The 22,160-nt window shown below is 48.1% G+C and overlaps 10 protein-coding genes across 10 annotated transcripts; 3 read left to right on the plus strand and 7 right to left on the minus strand.

The window, feature by feature from the left end:
• Window positions 1-347: 347 nt before the first annotated feature.
• BT62DRAFT_893892 (glycerol dehydrogenase) lies at window positions 348-1,725 on the minus strand (the record flags this gene model as incomplete). Its single annotated transcript, XM_043183163.1, has 6 exons — window positions 348-637; window positions 687-744; window positions 798-988; window positions 1,040-1,355; window positions 1,407-1,528; window positions 1,581-1,725. 6 exons carry the CDS (start codon window positions 1,723-1,725, stop codon window positions 348-350), a joined length of 1,122 nt encoding a protein of 373 aa, XP_043040253.1.
• A 789-nt stretch (window positions 1,726-2,514) lies between these two features.
• BT62DRAFT_1005135 (uncharacterized protein) lies at window positions 2,515-4,034 on the minus strand (the record flags this gene model as incomplete). Its single annotated transcript, XM_043177106.1, has 8 exons — window positions 2,515-2,886; window positions 2,941-3,003; window positions 3,056-3,147; window positions 3,219-3,425; window positions 3,478-3,640; window positions 3,691-3,730; window positions 3,786-3,819; window positions 3,872-4,034. The coding sequence occupies 8 exons, from the start codon at window positions 4,032-4,034 to the stop codon at window positions 2,515-2,517; spliced, it is 1,134 nt and encodes a 377-aa protein (XP_043040254.1).
• Window positions 4,035-4,192: 158 nt separating this feature from the next.
• On the minus strand, window positions 4,193-5,187 carry BT62DRAFT_1075522 (iron-sulphar subunit protein of succinate dehydrogenase; the record flags this gene model as incomplete). Its single annotated transcript, XM_043179123.1, has 4 exons — window positions 4,776-5,187; window positions 4,621-4,719; window positions 4,406-4,572; window positions 4,193-4,345 (listed from the first exon to the last, which is right to left on the minus strand). The coding sequence occupies exons 1-4, from the start codon at window positions 5,164-5,166 to the stop codon at window positions 4,193-4,195; spliced, it is 810 nt and encodes a 269-aa protein (XP_043040255.1). The 5' UTR covers window positions 5,167-5,187.
• Window positions 5,188-5,289: 102 nt separating this feature from the next.
• BT62DRAFT_1075523 (uncharacterized protein) lies at window positions 5,290-8,029 on the minus strand. Its single transcript, XM_043179124.1, has 14 exons — window positions 7,933-8,029; window positions 7,585-7,885; window positions 7,483-7,538; window positions 7,404-7,433; window positions 7,230-7,348; window positions 7,041-7,183; window positions 6,929-6,994; window positions 6,787-6,884; window positions 6,651-6,737; window positions 6,494-6,599; window positions 6,371-6,440; window positions 5,955-6,318; window positions 5,808-5,908; window positions 5,290-5,757 (listed from the first exon to the last, which is right to left on the minus strand). Exons 1-14 carry the CDS (start codon window positions 7,993-7,995, stop codon window positions 5,343-5,345), a joined length of 2,019 nt encoding a protein of 672 aa, XP_043040256.1. The 5' UTR covers window positions 7,996-8,029; the 3' UTR covers window positions 5,290-5,342.
• A 1,267-nt stretch (window positions 8,030-9,296) lies between these two features.
• BT62DRAFT_931333 (proteasome 26S subunit) lies at window positions 9,297-10,868 on the minus strand. The gene is made up of 6 exons (XM_043186104.1): window positions 10,350-10,868; window positions 10,075-10,294; window positions 9,915-10,023; window positions 9,687-9,858; window positions 9,543-9,634; window positions 9,297-9,493 (listed from the first exon to the last, which is right to left on the minus strand). The coding sequence occupies exons 1-6, from the start codon at window positions 10,829-10,831 to the stop codon at window positions 9,384-9,386; spliced, it is 1,185 nt and encodes a 394-aa protein (XP_043040257.1). The 5' UTR covers window positions 10,832-10,868; the 3' UTR covers window positions 9,297-9,383.
• A 13-nt stretch (window positions 10,869-10,881) lies between these two features.
• BT62DRAFT_967492 (S-adenosyl-L-methionine-dependent methyltransferase) lies at window positions 10,882-13,874 on the minus strand. Its single transcript, XM_043188864.1, has 13 exons — window positions 13,814-13,874; window positions 13,553-13,761; window positions 13,401-13,505; window positions 13,249-13,354; window positions 13,126-13,197; window positions 12,684-13,075; window positions 12,504-12,634; window positions 12,245-12,452; window positions 11,815-12,195; window positions 11,403-11,767; window positions 11,304-11,355; window positions 11,177-11,254; window positions 10,882-11,125 (listed from the first exon to the last, which is right to left on the minus strand). Exons 1-13 carry the CDS (start codon window positions 13,826-13,828, stop codon window positions 10,939-10,941), a joined length of 2,301 nt encoding a protein of 766 aa, XP_043040258.1. The 5' UTR covers window positions 13,829-13,874; the 3' UTR covers window positions 10,882-10,938.
• A 296-nt stretch (window positions 13,875-14,170) lies between these two features.
• On the plus strand, window positions 14,171-15,028 carry BT62DRAFT_1005139 (uncharacterized protein; the record flags this gene model as incomplete). The annotated part of the gene is made up of 3 exons (XM_043177107.1): window positions 14,171-14,364; window positions 14,457-14,705; window positions 14,752-15,028. 3 exons carry the CDS (start codon window positions 14,171-14,173, stop codon window positions 15,026-15,028), a joined length of 720 nt encoding a protein of 239 aa, XP_043040259.1.
• A 2,877-nt stretch (window positions 15,029-17,905) lies between these two features.
• Window positions 17,906-18,535, plus strand: BT62DRAFT_931335 (uncharacterized protein). Its single transcript, XM_043186105.1, has 3 exons — window positions 17,906-18,025; window positions 18,090-18,441; window positions 18,499-18,535. Exons 1-2 carry the CDS (start codon window positions 17,964-17,966, stop codon window positions 18,223-18,225), a joined length of 198 nt encoding a protein of 65 aa, XP_043040260.1. The 5' UTR covers window positions 17,906-17,963; the 3' UTR covers window positions 18,226-18,441; window positions 18,499-18,535.
• A 117-nt stretch (window positions 18,536-18,652) lies between these two features.
• Window positions 18,653-20,234, plus strand: BT62DRAFT_931336 (uncharacterized protein). The gene is made up of 3 exons (XM_043186106.1): window positions 18,653-18,888; window positions 18,936-19,228; window positions 19,279-20,234. The coding sequence occupies exons 1-3, from the start codon at window positions 18,760-18,762 to the stop codon at window positions 20,078-20,080; spliced, it is 1,224 nt and encodes a 407-aa protein (XP_043040261.1). The 5' UTR covers window positions 18,653-18,759; the 3' UTR covers window positions 20,081-20,234.
• Window positions 20,235-20,801: 567 nt separating this feature from the next.
• On the minus strand, window positions 20,802-22,012 carry BT62DRAFT_893607 (uncharacterized protein; the record flags this gene model as incomplete). The annotated part of the gene is made up of 6 exons (XM_043183152.1): window positions 20,802-21,003; window positions 21,054-21,172; window positions 21,231-21,425; window positions 21,479-21,533; window positions 21,583-21,808; window positions 21,859-22,012. 6 exons carry the CDS (start codon window positions 22,010-22,012, stop codon window positions 20,802-20,804), a joined length of 951 nt encoding a protein of 316 aa, XP_043040262.1.
• Window positions 22,013-22,160: the final 148 nt, after the last annotated feature.

A 22,160-nucleotide genomic window follows, 5' to 3' on the forward strand; every position in this document is an offset into this window, starting at 1 on the left:
GAAATCGTTAAAGATACCATGTTAGTCTATATGCCATGTACTGCCCCACCTTCTTCCCTAAAACGAATCTGAAATTCCTACGGTATCCTCGCCGTCTTTCTTCCCCACCTCGCGATCGTCCCGAAGATCTGCAGCTGGAAAATTTGCCCAAAGTCTTTTTTTTACCTCGACGTCACTCCGTGGGTTTTTCTTGTGTCAGTCAACAGCTTCACCCTCCCTCTTCGATGTCAATCAACACCTCATTCTTGTTACAATAAATGGCCCACAACGATACACTTCAGTACATACAGCTAAACGCTCTAACAGCCCGATGAAGAAAAGACAAAGAGTCCAAGCGAAACCAATCACTACGCCAACAGCCCTTTTTTCTTCAAGAAACTCCTCCCAATAGCGTCTGCGCCCTTGATCGTATGAAAGACAACATCCACGTTAATTACTCGATCCAAATTCCAGATGGTCTCGTTTTCTGAGCATGAGAGCTCCGCTACCTTTTTTAGCTGCTCGTTAGTCGCGTCCTTGGCTCCAAGTTGCTCCAGAGTGATGGGCAAGTCAACAGAGATCATAAACTCGAGATACCGATCCATCTCCTCATGAGGCGTGTTGGATAAGATAAGCTGACAGATCGTACCAAAGTTAACTAAGAAGACGAATGAGAAATGCATAGAAAGATAAGCAAACCGTTTTACCTTTCTCGCCGTGCATGAGATGATGCGTGCCTTCAAGTGCGGTGAGACCGTTGTGAATCTTCGCCATGACGCTAAGTAAGAGCTCCAAGAAACGAATGATGATGGACTTACCGCATGGGCAGCAGCCAAACCGCCACTTTCAAAGCCGAGCCCAGAAAGTAATGTGTTTGCTTCAACGACGGCCTCCAAGGCAGGGGTAATCGCGCCGACCTTGTTCGCCTCGTACGCGAGTTTTCCATATTTGAAGAGAATCTCCTCGCACTTGGAAGTGATAGCACTTGACACGAGCGTCGGAAGGCCACCTTTTTGGGATAAGTTCAATGGCCACGAGTCAGATCATGAGACATACTGACCACCAAAATTGGTGCTATTCCTTGTCTCACGGGCCTCGACATGTGTCGCCAATGCATCACCCATACCCGCGCTCAGGAACCGAGCAGGAGCATTTGCAACAATAGATGTATCCACCAGTACGACGGTAGGGTTCGCAAGGAAGAAAGAATACTGATCAAATTCGCCGTTCGGAGTATACAGGACACTGAGGGCAGAGCAAGGTGCATCTGTAGAAGCTGTTGTTGGGAGGATGGCAGAAGGAACGCCCAGCTTGTCGGCGACGGCTTTGGCAGTGTCGATGGTCTTGCCTCCTCCGAGAGCAATGACGAATTCAGCCTAAATAATGATAAGTTCGTTTTCGTGGGATGCCAACGCAACGAGTCGAACCTTGCCCTGCTCACCAATATCCTGTACTCGGGTGATCTCTTGAACCGAGGCTTCCCCGTTGAACCTAGCATACAGGACTGTCATTTTGGCCTCCTCCAATGCTGTCGTCAACGCTGTTCCAGCTGACAACATTGCTTAGTGTTGTTGGCCCAGGACGTCGACTACAGCGCTCACCGATCTTGTACACCAAATCATCGGCAATTAACAGTGCTGTCTTGCCCAGCCTTCCCAGATACAGCGGTGCATTCTTGATAGCAGAGGGGCCTTGTATGTACTTTGACGGTGACTGGAAGAGTTTTTCGGTAACCGTATTCTTCATTAGTGGGGGCATGGTGGAAAGGTTGGAAGACGATCCCCTGGGAATAGTCGACTTTTGTATGGACGGGCCGGTACCGGGCCGTCCCTAACTCCTATTCTTCTCAGGAGGCCAGTGCATTTTAGCTGGTAAAAAATGAAACTTTAAAAGGTTTTGTTTTAGCGATGCCTTTTTCGGTCCTGAAAAGGGTGTCAGCAAAACAGTATGAAAAATATTTCCCCCTAGAGAACAATAGAATTGATGTACCTTTTGGTTTTACAATGCTCAAAACAAGGGCATAAAAATTGAAGCTGAAATCGAAACCTTTAAGGTCTCATTTTGAGCTATCAAAAACGCCCCAGCCTCTGCAGTGCATATTGCAACTGAATGTTCAAGTAAGGCCTAATGCAAATGGTTCATACCTTTGAAGGCTCCCATCACACTTTAATAAGGCGCGCCAGGCTTTCCCACGCTTCTCGACGACGACTACTGGCTTTTTGATGCAATAGCTCTTCTTGAACAAAGGTAGTTATTTTTCCGGCTGAGATTGAATTGTCTTTGTCGACGCTGTACGTATAGAACGGCATGGCATGGCCAGAGTCGATACCGCCGAATACTCTATTCGTAGGCCTGGAAAGTGTGCTTGCACTGGGTATAACAGAAAACAGTAATAAAATCCAATGACCTAGTATGTTAGAATTATCAGCAACGTCGTCTAAATCAATGTACTACACTGCCTGATGCAAAATATGCAAAAAAAACGTCCGTACAATCAAGTCCATTCGTACGAGTGTCAAAAGATTAATAGATCAGCTAGAGAAGCAACATTCCAATGCTGCCAGCCATCAGTGTCACTCCCAAGCTCACTATCGCAACACCGGCACTCTCGGCACCATTACTGCTGCTGCCAGTACCTGTGCTAGTGGATGCTGCACCCTTGGCCGAGCTGGTTCCCGTTTTGGAGGTGGTTGACGACGCTGCAGAGGAGGATGCAGGAGCTACGGATGCAAGGTTCGCGACAGTACTCCAGGTTGCAGCCGTGTTGGCTTCCGTTGACGAGTTGCTGTAGGAGATGTAAGAGACAGCGCCATCGGAAGTTAGCTGAACAAGAGAATCTGTAGAGGCAAAGTATGTTGCGCCTGAATCCTTAGTGGAAGGTCCGGCGAGGGTCTGCGTCGTGTTCGTCTAGCAAAGGTTGTTCAGTGTGTTTTTGATCTGCCGCGGTTTAAAAAGGCCCACCTCGACACTAACAACATATGTTGCCGACCCGTCATCGGGGATGAAAGCGAAGTCTTCTTGGACCTACGGCAACGCATTCAATACATCACAGAAACGAAAAGAGAAGATAACTTACGCCCGAGTCCATAAAGAACGAGGTCGCCTGTCCATGCGATGCAGGGAAGCTGTTGTTGCCGTATGATTGAACCTCTGGCTGAAAGTACGAATCTACCATCACATCAGAACACTGCCTTCCGCAGCCAAAAATAATAAATTCCAAAAAAATGGTGCCAACTCACAGTGAATGACAAAAATGTTTGCCGTTCCAGCGGCGTTTCCTGGGACGTCCAAAAAGTGTATGTGGTTTTGGGCGAGGGCCATGACAGGATTGTAACCAGTTGTAGTGAAGCTAGGGGCTTCGATGTCATTCCAGGAGAGCGATGTAGAATTGGCGGCGGTCAGGGATCCCATATCCAATGAGTAGAGCTCTCCTTTGGAAAGTGCATCTTAACAATGGCGTGAGTCGAATGAGGCGAAGAATGCTAATACACAACATACAGAAGATGTTGGTGTCATGGTCAAGAATAGCGACAAAATCTGAGACATCGAAGTTGCCGGTAGTCACAGTTTGGGTGGACCAGGAGCTACTCGCGGCGTTATAAATGTAGATATTTGAAGGGTTAGAAGAGTCAGCATTTAATACGTAAATGGCGTTGTAGAACTGGCGAACGTTGAGGATGATGAGCAGGACAGTCAAGGCAGCGCGCTCACCTGGGACAGGTAGCAAGTCGTGTTGGTGCCATCAAACGGTCTGTTACGGATTGGTAAACGGAAATTTTCTTGGCTAGCTGCGGAATGCTACTCACGGCCGACCAGACGTCGTAATGTTTTTTGCGCTACCTATATACCGATATTCAGCATGTTAGCTTGGGACTGCTGCTGCGATACTGACCAGACGCCCACGAATCCTTCGTGCCAGCATTGTAGTCCTTCCCATCGAGCCCAAAGGCGAGCAGGTTCCAAGAGATGTCAAATGCGACGCAAGAGCTGGCGGCAAGGGCAGCAGAAGAAAAAAAGAGAAGTAAAAGAGAGACGATAGTTAATTGGCGATTCATGATGGACAACGACGACGACGACGACGACGACGATGGAGGTTGGTATTTATTTATAGCTGCATGCTGGCATACGGTCACACGGATCCATATTTGGATAACTTATTTCGAATAATATCTCGCTGAAAATCCAAATGTACAGTGCACTCGAATACAACTTTCTACTCTGTCGCCAGCTCCAACTTGATCTTTGCAATCGCAGCAGCAGGATTCAGTCCCTTCGGACAAGTCCGCGAGCAGTTGAAGATCGTATGGCACCTATACAAACTCATCTCATTTTGCAGCTTCTCCTTCCTTGCCTCGCCATACGAGTCCTGCATGAATCAATCAGTAAGCAATCGCCCAGACACAAATACTGACAGAGAGAGACTTACCCGAGAATCGGCAATCCATCTGTACGCCTGCATCAACGTCGCGGGTCCCAGATACTCATCTTGGTTCCACCAGTAGGACGGGCACGACGTCGAGCAGCATGCACATAGAATACACTCGTAGAGGCCATCCAGCTTCTTCCTATCCTCCTGCGACTGGAGGAACTCGCCTGTTACCAAGGTCAGCCTCGACGTCATATCCAGCAATCATCGCCTGCCTTTCTCAGGGGGGTTGTCGTTCTGCAAATACGGCTGAATCGACTTGTACTGCTTGTAAAAGTACGTCAGGTCCGGTACCAGGTCCTTGACGATGTACACTATGTGAGACAGAACAGTCAGCTTCGCTCCATGGTGTACAAAGGCCAGTACTCACTATGTGGCAATGGGTAAATCTTGCTATCCTTCGAGGTGTTTCTGTCAATCCTGCACAAGCACGCAAGCGTATTCTGCCCATTGATATTCATCGCACAGGACCCGCATATGCCCTCCCTGCACGACCTTCTGAACGTCAACGTTGGGTCAATCTCGTTCTTGATCTTGATCAAAGCATCGAGCACCATTGGTCCCGTCTGGTTCAGATCGATAGTGTACGACTGGAGGGTGGGCTTCTTGCTGGGTTCGTCTGGGTTCCACCGGTATATCTTGAACTCCTTGTTCATCACGGACTTCTGCACGGGTGTTGCCTGCAACGCCACAGTCGACGTCGAGAATAAGCGGGCATTGGAAGAGATCTGGGAAGAAAAGCGTCGTGCCAGGGATTGCATCGCCGTCGTCGTTGTCGTAGGTGCGAACAGAGGGCGGATTGGTGCGGAAAGAAGTTATCGCGTGAATTCGGATGATCGCATCACGTGAAACTTGTTGGCCGGACCAATCAAATTCCGGCGGTTACACCTTACCCCACAATGGGGTCAAAACCAATCATATTAACTCCTCTACTACTCTACTCGGATAAAAACTCTTTCGGAGTCGTGGGACTATCTTGGGCTTTCGAAGAAAGCCTTCTACTTATTCGCTGACTCTGCAACGCAGCAAACATAGACCAACGTCTATCCATGATGCCGGGACTGGTCGCAATCTCGTATCCATCTTCCCCCTCCATTACAATCTTCATCGTCTTTGGATCGATTCTGAATTTCTTATCCTGCAGAGCTGCCGATATGTCTTCGGGGTGCTGTCGACCTGCCAGGAGATCACCCATCCCAGTCTGTGCACCGATGCTCACAGCCGAGGCAATCGTTCCCGGCTCATGGAGAAGCCGAAGGTTGCGACGGTCGTAGCGATGTAGTAATTGGATAATCGTGGCAAAAAATGCAAGCAGGAACATGGCAATGGCTAGCAGATGGACAGCAACGTCACTGTAAACCAATCCTCAGCACACTTGACTCCGGCCAATGCTAGCCCTTACCTCAACCAAATCCTTTTCTGCACCGTCTTCATCTGGATCGTTATTGGTTCATTATCGTCTAGGAAGTACACAGTCTTTGCAATAAGGGCCAAATAGGTCCTCTGAGACCCCGTCAGTCCAGTTACCAACGCAAGGTATGACACCTACATAGACATTCGAAGACAGCCTCGCAAACGTATCAGCTTGGAATGAACCAGTCAAACCCTCTGGGCTTTGGACAGCAGCCTGAAACACTGCAGCCGGCATCTGAAGCTGTGTCGCGTTCCTCCTGGCAATCACAAACCTATCCGGATTCGTCAAATTAAACTCGATCCCATTATACGCACGCCCGTTTAAAGGCGGACCGGTCACGTTCGCAGATAATGACGAAAAATTAGACGAAGAAGAGAAAGGACGCAATTCCGTTACTTGGGTGATATTCCCGCTCGCTAAGTCGAGGTTGATGTTGACGTCCCAGAGGGTGAGTGAAGGGAAGCAGAGTGTTGCAGACGCTGCAGGCTCGGGTTCATATCTAGAACCCAAGACATCAGATCCTGGGCATAAATGAAGAACATTGTGCATACGTGAAGAACCAGAACAGCACTGGGCTGAATTGCGGGGGTACATCCGAATCACACACCGGTATATCGGTGCCTATATCAATAGTGAGAAGATGATTTTACGATGATACAGGGAATTTGACGCGCCGAACTGGACCGTCGCATTGCGGTCAACGGCGAACGATATGCTACACCCGTTTGAGCTTACAGAGTTGTTCCACCCACTGCCATCTGTATTTTGGACCATATTGACCTGGAAAGCCATGAATCGCCGGGTGACCTTGATCGAATGACGACCACCCACGGATGCGGCTTGGCATCCAGGATCGCTCCTGAGTGCTGTAGTATTCGCGTAAATAACGGTGCTGTTGATCGCAACATCACTCGGAAGCTACAGGCGAGGTAAAGACGGCTCTTCGAGCGAGAAATTAGAACCACACCTGAAACGGAGCAATAGTATATCCATCAAACAAAAACGGGGGGTTTCCCAAGTTATACAAGACGGAAGCGGACGCGAACCCTGCCGCCGTCAAAAATGCTAGGAGAAGGTGAGATCGGTAGACGGGAAGGAAAAACGTATACAAGTCAGATCATCAAAATTCTGATTCTGGTTCAATCCAATGGCAGCGAGGGTGTTCAAGGTAGTATCTACAAAGGTATGTCAACAATGTATTGATACAGACACTAAACGCACCTGGTAACCCCCACCAAGTGTCACGAACCACCAACAAGGCAGCCGCCAAGGGCTGGAAGGCAAGAGAAAGCAATACCATAAGAGACGCGAGGGCAACGACATAGTGTTTATTGGCCGCCGCCCGCGACCATACGAAGAAGTTGCTATTCAACCAAGTCAGTAGATGATTCCGATGGCAGTAGGGCGCACTTTGTCCGGGTATAGTCTAGCAAAAGACTACGCTTAGGCGGGGAATCGCCATGGACGAGATCGACGTAAGGTTGCATCTTTTTAATCTCAATGTCTGTCCATGTCCATAGGGCGACAATCTAGGAGGATGAAAGGTCAATACTACCATGGAACACATGAGAAAACACAACTTACGACAGCGGCAACAGCGACAGGAGGCAGGGTCTGTATCAACTGATGAGCAGATGGTAACGAGTTCAAGCAATGAACGCACATAGACATAATGCAGGACCCCGGTCTGACTGCTGAAAGCGTCATTCGTCGCCCATCCTATAAGTCGTCAGGAAAGACGAAGAAAAGTATGGATATCACGCACCAGAATTCTTATTGCTGAAACAAAGGGCGACTTCTAAGCCAATAGCGCCTAGTATCATCAGGAGAACAAAGGGTATCCAGAACCAGGCTCTTAGAGGGTAAGGTATCCATGGTTTGGTAACAGCGACAGACTCGTCTACCATAGATGAATACATGAAAGACCGAAAAACGAGAAACCCACAATTAACGGCCGCATTTGTCCACGAGGCTGACTTTTCTCTAGAGATAGGGTATTCAGGCCCAAGCAAACGATGAGAAGGTGTTGCTGGCGGGCTGTCGTTGCGTGGAGTGTGTATGGTCGTCTGCAGTCGCGTGAATAGATGGGATATGCAGACAAAGGAGCGCATACAGTCGGGGCCATTGCACCTGGGGGCAAGGCCGACAGTGTCGAGGGCTGGTTGCGGTTGTCCATGGCAGCGAGAGAGAGCGTGAGAGCCTAAAGGAATGCATCATTGCTTCTTTGTTGGGTGGTTGTGGCTGCTGTTAGTCCGGCCATTTCGGTGATCATAGTGAATCTCGCTTTGCTAATCGTTCCAAATAAAGATCGAGTCATTTACAAACTTTTATTACTCTCATGCTCAGGCTTGCTATCCAGGAATTCCGACTGCCTCTTTACACATGCACAAAACTAAACTACAGGGGTAACCCTCCATCTTAAAAACACATGGTCACGGTCGGTCTTCACAGTTGGCAATGTAAGCAATGTCGAATTTTCATCGAGAGCAAAATTACTTGGAGACTGAATGGAAGGATCATACAACCGGTTCAAGGATGACCTGGTAGTAATTTATTTGTCGAATTTGCTTCACTGTGTAGAACCTGTTTTGTGCTCTGCTATTCACACAGCACGATACAGCTGCATAGTATTACATCTAATGCCATTACACCAAAATCAAGTCCCATGTGTTTCCGAAAGGCCTGACGCTTCTACTACCAATCTTATCCAATGAAAGTGCAAATAGTACCTCTCGGCGATATTCCCTCAGAAGATGGTAACTCCTTTCAGTCTGAGGAACTGATCTAGGTGCTGTGGAAGCTTGTATGAAGCACTGAATATCATTAATAACGACGTACACGTTGACGTGTGTAACTCACGTTACAGTGCCAGGAAGGACAATTCAGAATATGGCAGCGACCTCATATCTTAACCAGAAGAAGATCAGCTAACCAATAGCGGCATGAATCTTAGCCTGCACCCGTTTGGAGGCTTTGAATTCATCATGATCATCACGAGTACAAACACATAAACAATATCTCCAAATCGAATACAGCGCTCATATATCAAAACGTATCGCATTGAGAAGAGTGTAACAGCCTAAATTGTCGGCGACTAGGAGAAAGGGGTTTGACAGTTCTGTTTTTCTCTGAGTCGTGGAATGAGTCATCCACATCGTATAATCCAGGGAATGAATACGTATGGCCCTTCCTTAACGGGAGGGAAATGTGATGTCCCGAGTTGCAAGAAGGAAGACAAGTGCAACATACGAATCCCGCTTCAATGACTGTCCGTTCTGTTGGGCATACCCAAGCTATATATCTGTGTCGACTGCGAATCTACAAACCATTAGCAAGCGAGAGATCAGTGAATGATGCGCACCCGAATTCAAAGCACTTATATCTGAAGCGCTAATTGAATTCCCTAGTAATTTATTCTTTTTTCATGATTTTATCGTAGGTCTGGCTGGCGATATACCAGGAAGTCTTCCAAAAATGCTGGCGCTCACTACCTTCGTATATTACCACTTCTTAAATGCTTCCAGAATGTTCTAGTCGTAAGATTGCAAGGTATGAATACACCGGCTACCACAGAACCCTACTAAGTCGACCGGCCTCTCCTAGAACCAGATCGCCCTGCTTTAGCACCACCTCAACTGCCGTACTCTTCAAGCTCAACGCTGGTGTTATGGAGTCTGTTATTGCGTCAGACCAAGCAAAGGCTAATAAAAGCTCAATACGAACCGTTGAATCCCATCCTCGTTGTTTCCACCACCTCATGCACCTTGTCAATCGTGGCGTTTAATCTCCCTGTCGATATGAAATGAGAAAGTTCACTGGAGAGATGTCAGCTTCCTCTTGAAAAGCACCACACTACGGGCTGCTCACTTGTCGATAAATTCAGGCCTGACACCGAAAGCTTGACCCATACTTTCAAGGGTCAAACTCTTGTAACTCTGCAAGAGCTGATTGTATGCCAAAATGCGCATTTCGCGAACATAGAACCGCGTATGTGGCGATAGGAAACGAGAAGGAAGCAAATGCGTTTGCTCAAGAGTTGCTGTAGAAAGGCATTGAGAGGAGGACGATAATGACATTCCAAAATATTACACCCACCCAAGGCGACGAAGAACTTGTCGTAATGGCATTCGTAGAGATTCTTGACGATGTCGCCAAGTGTCGGCTGTTCGGGAAGCAGCTGTATTACCTCCGGCGCAGATATTATCTTTGATTAAAGCGTGAGGGTATTTTCAGAATGATCCAGAGTAATCCGTACCTTCTTCTTGAGATCCACACGACCAAGGGTCAGTGTGTTAGCGATGACGGTGAGGGCTACGAAATCATTGTAGCTCAAGAGTTCCGTAGCTGTAAATGTTGATAGCGCATCAAGAAGGAGCTCGCCACCCCGCTTGAATTGGCGAACGGAAAGAAGATGAAGGCCTTTGTAGACCTTTAACCTGTTACGTCGATCCCAGTCGCCGCCCTCTTCTACCATTCTGTATAAACAAGTTGGAATGATAAAAAAATACCTTAGTTTGAAAGGATACTCACTTCTCTGCTTTATCAAGTCCCCACATAACCAGTGGCCTGTCCAACCAGAAGAAGCCGATTCTGACAATTGTCAGGGCAATATCTATCCGACTACCCAGCCCAGGTGTCTTCTCCAACGCCACCTTCTGCGCATCGACGGCCTTCTCTCGTTCTCCAGTCTTGGTGAGAAAATTTGCCCGAGCACGTAGTGCGTCACTGATTTCGGATTCGCCTTCCATCTTCTTTGCACTCTCCAGCCGCTCATCGAGCTCTGTCAGAATTTTGGTATTTTCGGCTTGCATCTTTTCCAGTACAGAAACGTCCTGTGGAAGTAGAGATGGAGAAATAGAGGCATAATATGGAGCCATCTGGTCGGCGTTGATGGCTTCCAGCAGAGCATGCTTGGAATGCTCATGAAGATGAGAAAGAGATGGTGAAGAGAGTATAAAAAGGTGCTGAGGAACAGCGAGGTTAGGAATGGGTAGGACAACTTCGTCGCTCATCGTGGTTGTGGTGAGAGCACGGTCAGCGTCGACGACGCGACGCGTAAGTTGCTGATGTAAGCTGATTAGATTAGGTAGATCGTGCGAAAGACTGCAATATACATATTCTAACTATCTACCTCTTCCTTTGCCTCTTCCAGAGCTGCTTTCTCGCTGTCTTCAGGACTCTCCTCTTTCACATTTGCTTGAGATTCAGCCACTTTGGTAGAAGGTCCCTCTTTGGATACTTTAACAGATGTTGCTTCGCGACCAGCAATCGTAATGTCTGCTCCGAATATTCGCAGACTCAAGGCGCTGTTGATCAAATACGTGACCAAGCTGCAAAAATGTTTAACGGCTTCGTACCTTTTTGCCTTCTTGTCAATCATTAAACTGATAGATACATTGGATTTCCATACAGGAAGAACAACATCGTGGAACAAGCTAGGAAAAATGTGTCAGTAAAGCTCAGATGCGCGCCGAATCAACTCACGTCGCGCCTTCGGACTTTTCGGGTGGGAAACGTATGATATGGCTCCCCACAGCTGTAGTCACATCAAAACAAAGGAATTGTATAGTCTGAAACACTCACGTTTCCCTTCAATGACCGACTTGAACGGTTCGGCAAACGAGGAACATAAAGGATAGTAAGATTGCACCAGCGTCTTCAATGTTTCCAGATCTCCGCCTAAAATGGTGGTAGGGTCCGTGAAAGGCAGTACCACAGGCAAGCCCTCTCCCAGAATTCTAAACTGGGCATCCACGCCCTTGCCAGCTTCTTGCTTAGCAAGTACTTTGGTCCCGGCCGCATTCAAACGTATCCGACCATACTCATTGTGCAGCACAATCTGTTTGACGATATCATTGGTAAGGTACATGGACCTGACAGCATCGCCTTCGGGGTTTCTGACGAGGACATTCGAAGCCGGAAATTCAGAAGTGAGGTGCAGACGCTCACTGAGAAGCTCGTTCAGTCAAGGCGAGGGACAAAATTATACACGTACATGCACGATAGAAGAATGGGGTCGTCGAGGCGTAAAAAGGTGTAAGGGTTCTCTTTGAAAGATCCGCCACCACCGGAAGTGACTTTGGACACGTTTTCACCCTTCTCGTCAGCTGCAGTGTCCATTGGTGCCGGGTCACTTGCCATGGCTTCTACGTCTCCTCCGACCGCGGCAGGAGGTTTGGCGCTATCCTCGGCCAGTCGCGGCTTTTTCGATTCGGGCACATCCCCTACGCTGTCTGCCGTTCTTTTCCTGTGCATAATTAAAATTGTGGACCTGACGGGAAAAGAAGATTCAGACTTTGTTTTATTCGTCGATCTGCGTTCTAATACTGCAATGAAGAAACCTCCCGAGTCTTGAAGGTGGGGATATATACGCATGCTTAGACCGAGACGATTAGCTATGGGGAAACGGGTGTAAGAAGACTTACCTCCGCGGGAGATTCAGTTCTTCAACATCTTGCGGAGGCCAATGCCCTGGCGTCAACTTTGCCTCCGAGGCTGATTCAGCTGACAAGAAGGCATCGTACGTGTCGTAGGTAGTTTTAGCTTCGCGGTGTGATGTCGGTCTCCAATTTGTCAGTCCAGGCCGACGCTTCAACTCGGGCAACTGAGAAGACACATCAACAAGATGGAAGTCTCACAAAACTAAGGATAAGATTATCGACCGCATTCACAACGAGAACCTACCGGAATTAGATTTGAGAGCAGAAGCCACGACCGCCTCGTTCTCAATGGGGTTCAGGGAACAGGTCGAATATACTATCCGACCGTCTGGTTTGAGAAGCTTCATCCCCCGCTGTAGAATACGAAGCTGTAGACTAATCTTCATTTGAGTTAAGGTGCGCGCGAGGGAGGCATATAGCTAACCTGTGCAACCCATTGCCATCCTGCGGCTGCCATTTTTTCCATATGCCAATATTCTTCCTGATGGTTCCGTCCCCGCTACATGGGACATCGCAGAGGATACGATCAAATAGCAGCTGCTCCGTACGCGGCGGGCTTCCCGCAGAAGTGTCTCCCTTTACAGGAGTAGGAATTTTGATTGAAGGATAATTCGATGCGTCCATATTAGTTACCATCAGCGCAGGACTGGGTAGACGTGCAGACTGGTGGATAAGCAGGTGGGTTCGCTTGTAATCGCTGTCATTGGCTATGAGAAGGCCAGAAGGCATGGAAGTCGAAGTGACAGTGTCATTTGCGTGTAATGCTTCCAACAGCTGGGCCGTTTTTGAACCCGGGGCGGCACACATATCCATTACCTGATATGAAAATCAATCACGGTGTGATAGACCTTGGGTCATAGACGTACATGGTGATGGGGTTCGACTCCAAGGAAAAGGGGAGGTAGCATGCTGACAGCTTCCTGCCTGGAGATATTTCCCTGGTACTGAAATGAATTCTGAGCGGCAACTAGACATCAAAGACAACGGACCACTTCGGTTTCGCCGACCAGGAATGAGTGGAACTTTTTGAACTCTGCCGACTTGCGCAACACTTTCTTTGGTACATTAAACTGCCATGCAAGGCCTTCTGGATACCTTTTAAATGTTGAACACACAGCTCGATATAATGACATGTTCGTACCAGGGGATCTGAACTGGAGGCGGTATTGACTGGCCCTCGAAGGTGACATTGCTCAGGGTTCGCACATGTATGTCCTTTACCATAGAATTAAGTGTATGGGCCGTCCTGTACTTGGTCAGATAAGGCAGTCGATAGAGAATCACTGTACGCACTCCCGACTGCCAGCAACCCTGAATGTAGTGGGCAGATGTTGCCGCAATGTCTCCACAAACAAGTCCCATTCATCGTCAGGGACAATTTTCTGGGCCTTGTAGTACGCGAAAAAGCGCTCGTTTTTCATGTCAGACTTATCGAGGAGGTCGCTGCGGTATTCATCTTTTTTCTGCTGTCGACCGCCGCCGCCTCCTCTATCACCTCGGTTCTATAAAATAGTTGAGAACAAGTCACTGCGCGACAGTGAAGAGGGTCATGACCTTGTTTTTTCCCATCCTTCAACAATTTGTTGAAGTTTTCGGAAAGGAGTCAGCTAGCCACGTTCGGTCGGACTCGGACCGATATCCGATACCACTCACCATCACTTGACATCGACGACTTTCGGACTCCGTACATTCATTGAATATGTGCTGCGACAGAGATTCCCCAGTATAAGCTGGAAAATTTCTTATGATTCTAGCATGAATGCTCCGGCCCACGAATCACTATCGGGGCAGAAAAAAGCTCCTGCGACTGTTACTCGTATGTAGCTATGCTATTGACACCTTGATGAAAGCTTGCTGCCATTCAGATATCTGCGAGTCCTTGGCAATCACTCCTTTACTCTTAGGATTTCTATGTCTCTAGATTCGTTTGAGATACGTGCTCAATTGCGGCAACCGTCTGAAGGTTCTGCTCCATTGGACTGCAGTGTTTCATCTGTCGTGCCCACGCTGTTGATGATGAAAAGTCTAAAAGGAGAGACGCAGGCTAGTTCTCCATTTTCGAAGGACGTTTGCAACTGCACACCCTCCAACCGGCCAAAGTTACGGTACGTTGCTGCAAGTATATTCCTTGCCTCTACTTGGTGCAACTAATGCTGCGTGGATGTATTTCATGTTGAAGCTGACATTTCTGTTCAAGCAACCTTTCTATCATCGTGGAATCTTCTCTCTGGGTCCTTGATCTTTGCATCATACAACCGCATATAGATGTCTTCCTACCATTTTCATGTTCGGAAACTGTACCCGTAACCACCTTTTCTCCACAGACAGTGGCCCATCTGACATCCCTTGCGCTCCCATGTTCTCTTATGGTTTGTTGCTTGCCGTCTGGTCTAGAACGCCCGTCCTTTTCACGAGCGGTGGAATGGATTTGTAAAATTTATGGCTTGTATGAGTCTTGTCAGAATTCTGAGTCGTGCTGACTCAATTGACAGTCTTGAAGACCTCGAGACACCGGCGGTGCCGTATCGCTGGAACTTAAATGTGGGAGACCTGCTGCTATCTCACGTTCTCGTTAAGGTTCTCCTTCGCCTGCGGTGCCTAGAGCTCATCCAGGGACGCGACCTTTCCTTCAAAAAATGTACCAAGCTTTCCATGTCGTTTACCAGGAGCGCAACCAATCATTTCTTTTCTGCCTCAAACCCGTCTTCCAGAGACCCTGATGTTCCTGATGTTGAATCTAGAACAAGTTGCGTAGTTGAGAAACCATAAGTGGCAACATTCAATGAGACCGAGCCTCATCGACATACGGCATTTTCTTGTAGCTGGAGGCACTTTTGCGGAACATAAATTCGCTTGCTTGAATGTGCATGCTTCTTCTTCTTTCATCCCTACAAGTACCCAATATAGGAAGATTTGGGTTCTTGTATGTCCTTCATTCTGATTCCGCGGATGTTTTCTCCCGTGTGGGAAACAAAATTTCTCGACGGCGCATAGCTGTCGCGTCTCGAGCACAGTCTTTCTTCCTCAGACCTACCACCACTCCTCCTTTCTTTGCTATGCTAGGTGCCAGAAATGGACATGGCTCTTATTCATCACGTATACTTGGCACCACATATGGAAAGAGACATTCTCAGTTTTATTCCAGCATTCCTATCTTATGCAACAATGCCGACAACCTCTTCTCACAATATCTTCCTCCATTTGCCATCTATCTCGTCCAACGCGCCCTTCCGCTTGTACCTTGCCACCTATACCCGAGTCAGGATCGGTATTCTCTATTCATTATCAGACCATGTTCTCAGAGCCTGAGTTTGACGTGTACGAATTCGTATGTCAATGACAATGGATCTTCGCAGGATTCGAATGTCAGAGGGTTGTCCAATGGACCCGAAGATACTATTGTCAGCTGTTCTTCCTCGGGTTTCCACTCAGGACGAGAGCTATAACCCTTCGGAATATTCCAACAGTTATATATCAGCCAATCCTGTCACCTCGACCTCGGAAACAGAAGAAAATCTGAAGAGGCAAAAATGCCTTGCTTTTCGGCGGACCTGCTGTGTGTCCTTGGTCTCCCTGGTCCTCATCGCGGGATTTTAAAGCAGGCTCGGAGGCTAACTTTTTGACGAAAAAGCAGTCTGCAAGGTAAAGGACATTTTTCAGGACCTCAAGTCCAGGCTACATCTGAAGTCCCGAGAGACGGCGAGTCTGCATAATGCTGCTGACGATGCTGTCAAGTCAGAAAGCTCCAAATCCAGGCGTTCTCGCTAGACTCCATTCGTTCTGATCCAAGACTCAAGGCGGTGTTGGTATGTCACTTATCTAACTATTCATCAATTGCGTTGATTCAACTGTTTTACTTATTTAGACGGCCCAGCGTAGTTTGCATTTGGTGCATGCTTCCGGTGATCCTTGAGATGTAACTGCTCTCTTGTAAAGAAATTTTAGCGAATGTGGAATTCCGCATGGATCGGTCAAACTACGTACTTGTCGGAATCTGGACTTTCTTTGACATGTACCACCTGTCGGACCGTTTTACCTGAATCGAACAGTTTCTACTGGTATTATTTGCTGTCATTATCAGACAGTAGGCGCAAGTTTTGTTATAAGCCACATTATTAATATTGGGCCTTTCGGCATTCGTGTATTAACTTTTACCGGGAACATCTTTCGCCTTGTGTTCACATCACTGAATAATCAAATTCATGATCTATTCCGAGGTAATTGACCCTCCGGTGGGGAACGCTTCGAGGTCAGGCGATGAACACAAGCAAATGATAATCGACGTTGATGTGTACTCAACCCGGAGTTTATGCAAAGCCGGTACATTTCGGACGGAAGGGGACGTTCTAAAACAAGAAAACAAAGTCAACTTGAGTTGACGGATGGCTTGTGCTCTGCTGAGGAACTTGGTGGATTCAACTGAATTTGCCAAAGGTGTCGGATCCGTCCATCTCTCTGCCCAAGGACTAGCGCGTTTGAGGGAATAAGCATAAGGCTCTGATTGTTGTCTTCAAAGTTCAAGCTAAGTATGAATGTTTTGTAACCAAGAGGGGCTAAGTCTTCAATTCTGTCAAGGCATTGGCCACTTTCATTCTGACGTTCCAGCTTGAACTTTTACCCAGAATCTGTTGTAAAACCCGGTGGAAACCGCCCTTTCCTAGTTAGTACCCTGGTGGCACCCTGACTTTGCCCTGACCTTGAGGCACTTTCCTGCCAAATGCAGATACATAGACGAAAGCAAAGGGCTCGAGGTCGGCCTCAGTGCCTGTCCCTGCCTTTGGAAGTGATTACCGGAGCTCGAGACTTGAATGAACAAATGCGTCGTAGCCGAATTTGGAAATAGGCGGGAGGCGGACCGACAGCCACGTCTGTTACCAAAGCACCGATAGTAGGGTGTGTCCGTGCCTTTTCAGTTGAAATTGGCGACAGTCTCCGCAATGAATGCGGATTCCATGCCAACTCAGTTATCTGCGGCTACAAGTGCGACACGGAAAACATCACGGTTAAGCAAGGAGACGTCGGCATCGCAGTTGGGGCCTTACGTACTCCGAGTCGATGTCCGTACCGCGTGAAAGCTATCGGCTTGCGAATGTGGGATCGTCCGTTGAAACGCTCAAGGCACGGTCTTGCTCCTGATCACGGCCATTGCTCAGGACCATGAATAACAGAAGCCCTTTAGGATCACTAACCTTCTGGCCCCATGATTTGGGGGGAGAGCCTTGTAGCTGAATCATGACTTGATCAACTCCACCTGCAATCACGAAGGGATCTGCTTCTGAGGCAATGGACAGATCAGCAGCTACAATTCACTCTGATACTTCTATCATACAAGAGCGCGGTAAAGATGATATGTCTCTTCATCATGTTGCCTCGAACTTTGTATTGTTATTTTACGAAAACGCCGATCTCGCAAGCGGATGGTAGCACTGGAATGTGTTCCATTACGTGCTGTAGCTGTTGAACAGCTACGAAGGTGCATCATTTCATCCTACTGGTGTTCCGTGGGTTCCAGGATGTTTTCTCGCATCGTATCGTCCACCGGCAGTCAAGTATTGGATGCTATGAGAATGAATGAGGCTGTGCATGTCACGCAGTTTATACGCTGGCAGAAGGATGGTACAGTATCTCTCGTCGTTATCGTACTATCCGCAAGAGGATATCATGATGTGTCCTGCAAGGTCGGAACGAACAATATCCAACTACTATGTCTTCTATCAGGCAGCCACTGCTTCTTTCCAGGATGATCGAATCGCACATACTGTGCAACTAAATATATGTTTCCTTGATCAGACTGATTCTGATGGAATCAGCTGTAGTGGGGACGGCTCACTGTGACTTGTACGGGGGATAGTATGCTCCAGACGTACAGCAACGGTATCGCCGACATCGACTCTGTAATAGTCTTGGGAACATCGGCTGAAATGACGCCTGTTTTTGGGCACTACTACCCAACATTGTGGTCGTAGTCTCCAAGGCGCATATCCGCAAAGATGGTATCCGAACAGCAGTGCTATTTACTGATCGGGAGAAGGTCGGTCAGGAAGCTGGGACACCACCGACCCTGCAGGATTGAGTTTCGCTGCGTGGCATGTAATCGCTTAATGTTAACGGGCAAGGGGTGGGGGAGGCAAGTCGCGGAACTCGGGAGATTCATACTGTTCCGGTGAGAGAGATGTGGAACCCTGACAGTATTTGTGAGAAACATAATATAATGTTTTAAGAAATGAAGGGAATATTACAGTAATGGGTAAAGAGACATGCACTCATAACGGATGCTGACTAGGATGGCAAAGTGGCTGGGTGGTGGCTGGCCCTAATCTGGATGTTTGGCTATGGCAACAAGTGCAAATACGGCAACCAGTTACGTGATTGATGATGAGAATAATCGGAGTAGTTGCTCAATTCCACCAACACCGGACATCGTGGTCTTCGGACGAGGATGCGAGATTCACCTTTAAAGCCCATGCTCGTCTTTTGCTTTTTGCTCATTCTCCACCATCATGTCCTGGCACGACCTTCCCACTGAAATGCACCTCGCCATCCTCGACGTTCTCGACTACGAGCAAGTCAGAGCTCTCTCCACCGTCGACAGAACTACCTACGAAGCTTGTGTTCCGTCTTTGTTCAAGGTGCGCTACTATTTATCGTATCATAACGCGTACTCACCTGTCTCTAGTCAGTCACATTGAATACTCATGATGCTCTCGAACAATTCCTCGAAAACGTCCCCAAGGACTACTGCAGATACATCCAGTCCATCCAAGTCGATCTCAAGCGTCAGGATTTCAATCGCAGCGGAAGAAAGGAGCGAACCAATAGTCTAATATCCCTTCTTCAAGCTTGCCTCCGGTTGGTTGCACTGGACGTACGAAATGCAGGGTATCTTCACCCGGATATTCTATCCTGTGTGCTTCCCTCCTTAAGGAGCCTCGTACTGAGCCATTGGGATCCTGAGGAAATGATGCCATTGTAAATTTTTTCTCAATGATAATCGTAGGTTTCACTGATCTTCGATCCAGGAGTGAACGCCTTGTTGTTTCATTTGCTGCATCACTTCCGCTGTTGAACCATCTTTCTATTAGTGGTGCTACACGAAGTACACTACATGCCCCGGACCTCGTTGGTGTCTACCCACCTGTCCCTCTTGTCGTTGGAGACAGTGATATACCTGCTCATCCCATCTTTGGAAACGACTTGAATCTCCCCAGTCTGCTCAGACTCACTGGGCTGCGCACCCTCAGCATTAAAGACACCCACCTCGGAGATGCACGCTGGGACACGGAGCAAGTGTGCTGCCAATTAGAGCGTGTCGATTTGATGGGCTGCTGCGAGGAAGGATGGACAGAACGTATCATGGCTCGTGTGGGCCGTACCGTTGGCGAATTCGGCTTAAGCGTTCCGGTCAAACCAGCAAGCGTCAAAGGCTTGGCGTCCTTGAAGAAGCTGCGCATTGGGGAATATTTCCCCGTCGACGACGTAGCTGAAACGCTTGGGGTCTTCGCAGGCAGCCCCATTGAACGTGTCGAAATGGAATGCTTCGAGGAAGACGTAGTGGATGTATGTACGGAGCTAGAGGGATGGTTGCGCCGCAGGGGAGAGGGCCTTTGGCAGAGACTTGAACGTGTGGATGTCAACGTTCTTGAAAGCTCGGACGACGACGACGAAGAAGAGAAGAAGAAGGAGGCCATGGGGAAACTTATGAGAATATGCGGCGAGTTGAGGGTTAAAAGCCGCATTAGCGGGCAGCGCAATGGGAAGCAGCGGATCTTCTCAGAGAACATGAGATGGCCAGATGGACGAGTTCGAGCCAACACCGTCTAATCATCTCACACCGCGTTACTCTATTATCGGGACTTTAGTTGGACTAGGTTACTGGGTATCTTTATTCCTTTCATATTCTAATATGTACCAATATCTATCCGCGAAATATACCTAGCAGATATCTTCAATTCTCGTCTAAAGACTTCTAACGCGGTCCACCCGGAGCCTGCCCATATCCAGCTTTGACGGACATTGAGATAATACGCTGTGGCGCTGGTAAACTCAACTTTTATATGGACAAGTGACGTCCTTTCAATTAGTTCATTGACAGTGATGTCCAGAGTCTAATAGCCGTCGGTAACGGCGTTCACTGATTGAGAGCCAGTCTATGTGCTCAATTCAAAAATAGCACGGAGATAATCTCAAAGTGCTGGCAACCACTGACAGCTCATTGATATATCATTGTTTAAAACTCTACAGACGGAATAACACGGGGATAATGTACATGTATTAGACAAGAAAAATGTGGGAAGCCAAAAGAAAAATTGCGGTTAAATAAATACTTAGTGCCAGTGGCTGACGGGTTTACGTTTGGGCCTGAGCGGAGTCCGAGAATTCACAGTGCTAGTTGACGGGGACCGAATCAAGTCAGCCTCCACGGACTCCTAAGAAGAGGTGAACTGCAGAAAAAGCGGCTCACCGCGGATCGGCCCAGCACGGACTGTAGCAGTTCCAGAGTTACGGACTTGGCCAAATGCAGGTGCCGACGGAATAGGAGCCTTCAAGCTGGAGGCGGGAACGGGTCTCGGGGAGAGTGACAGAGTTGCGCTGACGCTGCCGTACATTGCGTCAACGTAAAGGGAGTTATTCCGTTCCATGCGGATATAGAAAAGTCAATGGTCTTTCGAGGCTTGAACTCGGGAAGAGACTTTGTGTCCGGGAAGAGGCGGCGTGTTGCGACAAGGAGCAGGACTTTACGAAGCCTGAGTTACACATAAGGAGTTGGCGGCGTTCAAGTTGAGCTTGGGAAGACTTACCTGTCAAGTTGAATATCACCGCCGTTGAGAGGACCGCCCATTCGGGGACGTGGGCCCCGGCAAACTCGGAAAGGCGGGCGAGGCCTATAGGGACGATGAGCATGCTATAAGCAATCTAGAGCAAGAAAAATTAGCATTAATGTTCGGGACCTTGAAAGAGGCACACAGTTTACCGGGTGCCAGACCATTTGGTGCACAACGCGCAACATAGAAGAGTCAATAAAGTCTCGGAGAATGCTGAGTTTCCAGCTCTGCCCTCTGGGGACGAAACGAAGGCGGGGCCTCCCTGAAACAAATATGAGGTTGCCACGGACCCTGAATAGTATCGCTGTGTACAGAATAAAGGAGGTTCCCGCTGAGATGTATTCCTTATTTGCTCTAGTAAGATCGTACGCTTGACGGAATGCACTCAGGAACTCACAAAGAAATATTCAAGGAATCTTTGTTCCCGGGGATAGGCGCTGGTTATCCAGCACCTCAAACTCTGTGAGCAATGAACGGATAAATACTAAACAAATGACATACCAGCTGCCAGAAATGCCGAAATATGGGTACTGAGTCGGATGCGACGCTCGTATTGTGGTGGGGCCGATGATTACAATGCAAATGACGAGTCCCCACCCGAGTATCAGCACAGCAACAAACGCAGCACGATTAGATGTCTGCCGTAGGAAGAGGATGTTGAACAAATGAATTGAAATACTAAGAGACCAAACGGCGTGGCCAACATTTCCGGCTTGTTTGATGACGCCTGCAGGGCAGAGTAAGTAAGATGGTGACGAGAAGTGGCGGCGGGTTTACCTTGGGCAGCACAAAAGTCCGTCTGATAGACATTGTTGAATGATAACCATCTGGCGTTCATGACGGTACCGGATGATTGAAAGACATTGGAGATGAGAAGGGATACAAAGTAGCCGAGGATGTGGGTCCCTTTGTATCCTTTGGATCTGGGCATAACAATCTGAGCCATTATAAGACTCTGTGTGCAATAGAACGATGGTATAGCGCACTATGAGTGCGAACACGGCCGCGAGCAAGGAAATTGCTCCTGATACGGATATCCACTACATCCCGTACAATAAATCTCAAAGTCAAATCATTTA

The sequence above is a fragment of the Guyanagaster necrorhizus genome, assembly GCF_019112545.1.
Source record: "Guyanagaster necrorhizus MCA 3950 unplaced genomic scaffold BT62scaffold_11, whole genome shotgun sequence".
Classification (NCBI taxonomy): Eukaryota; Fungi; Basidiomycota; class Agaricomycetes; order Agaricales; family Physalacriaceae; genus Guyanagaster; species Guyanagaster necrorhizus.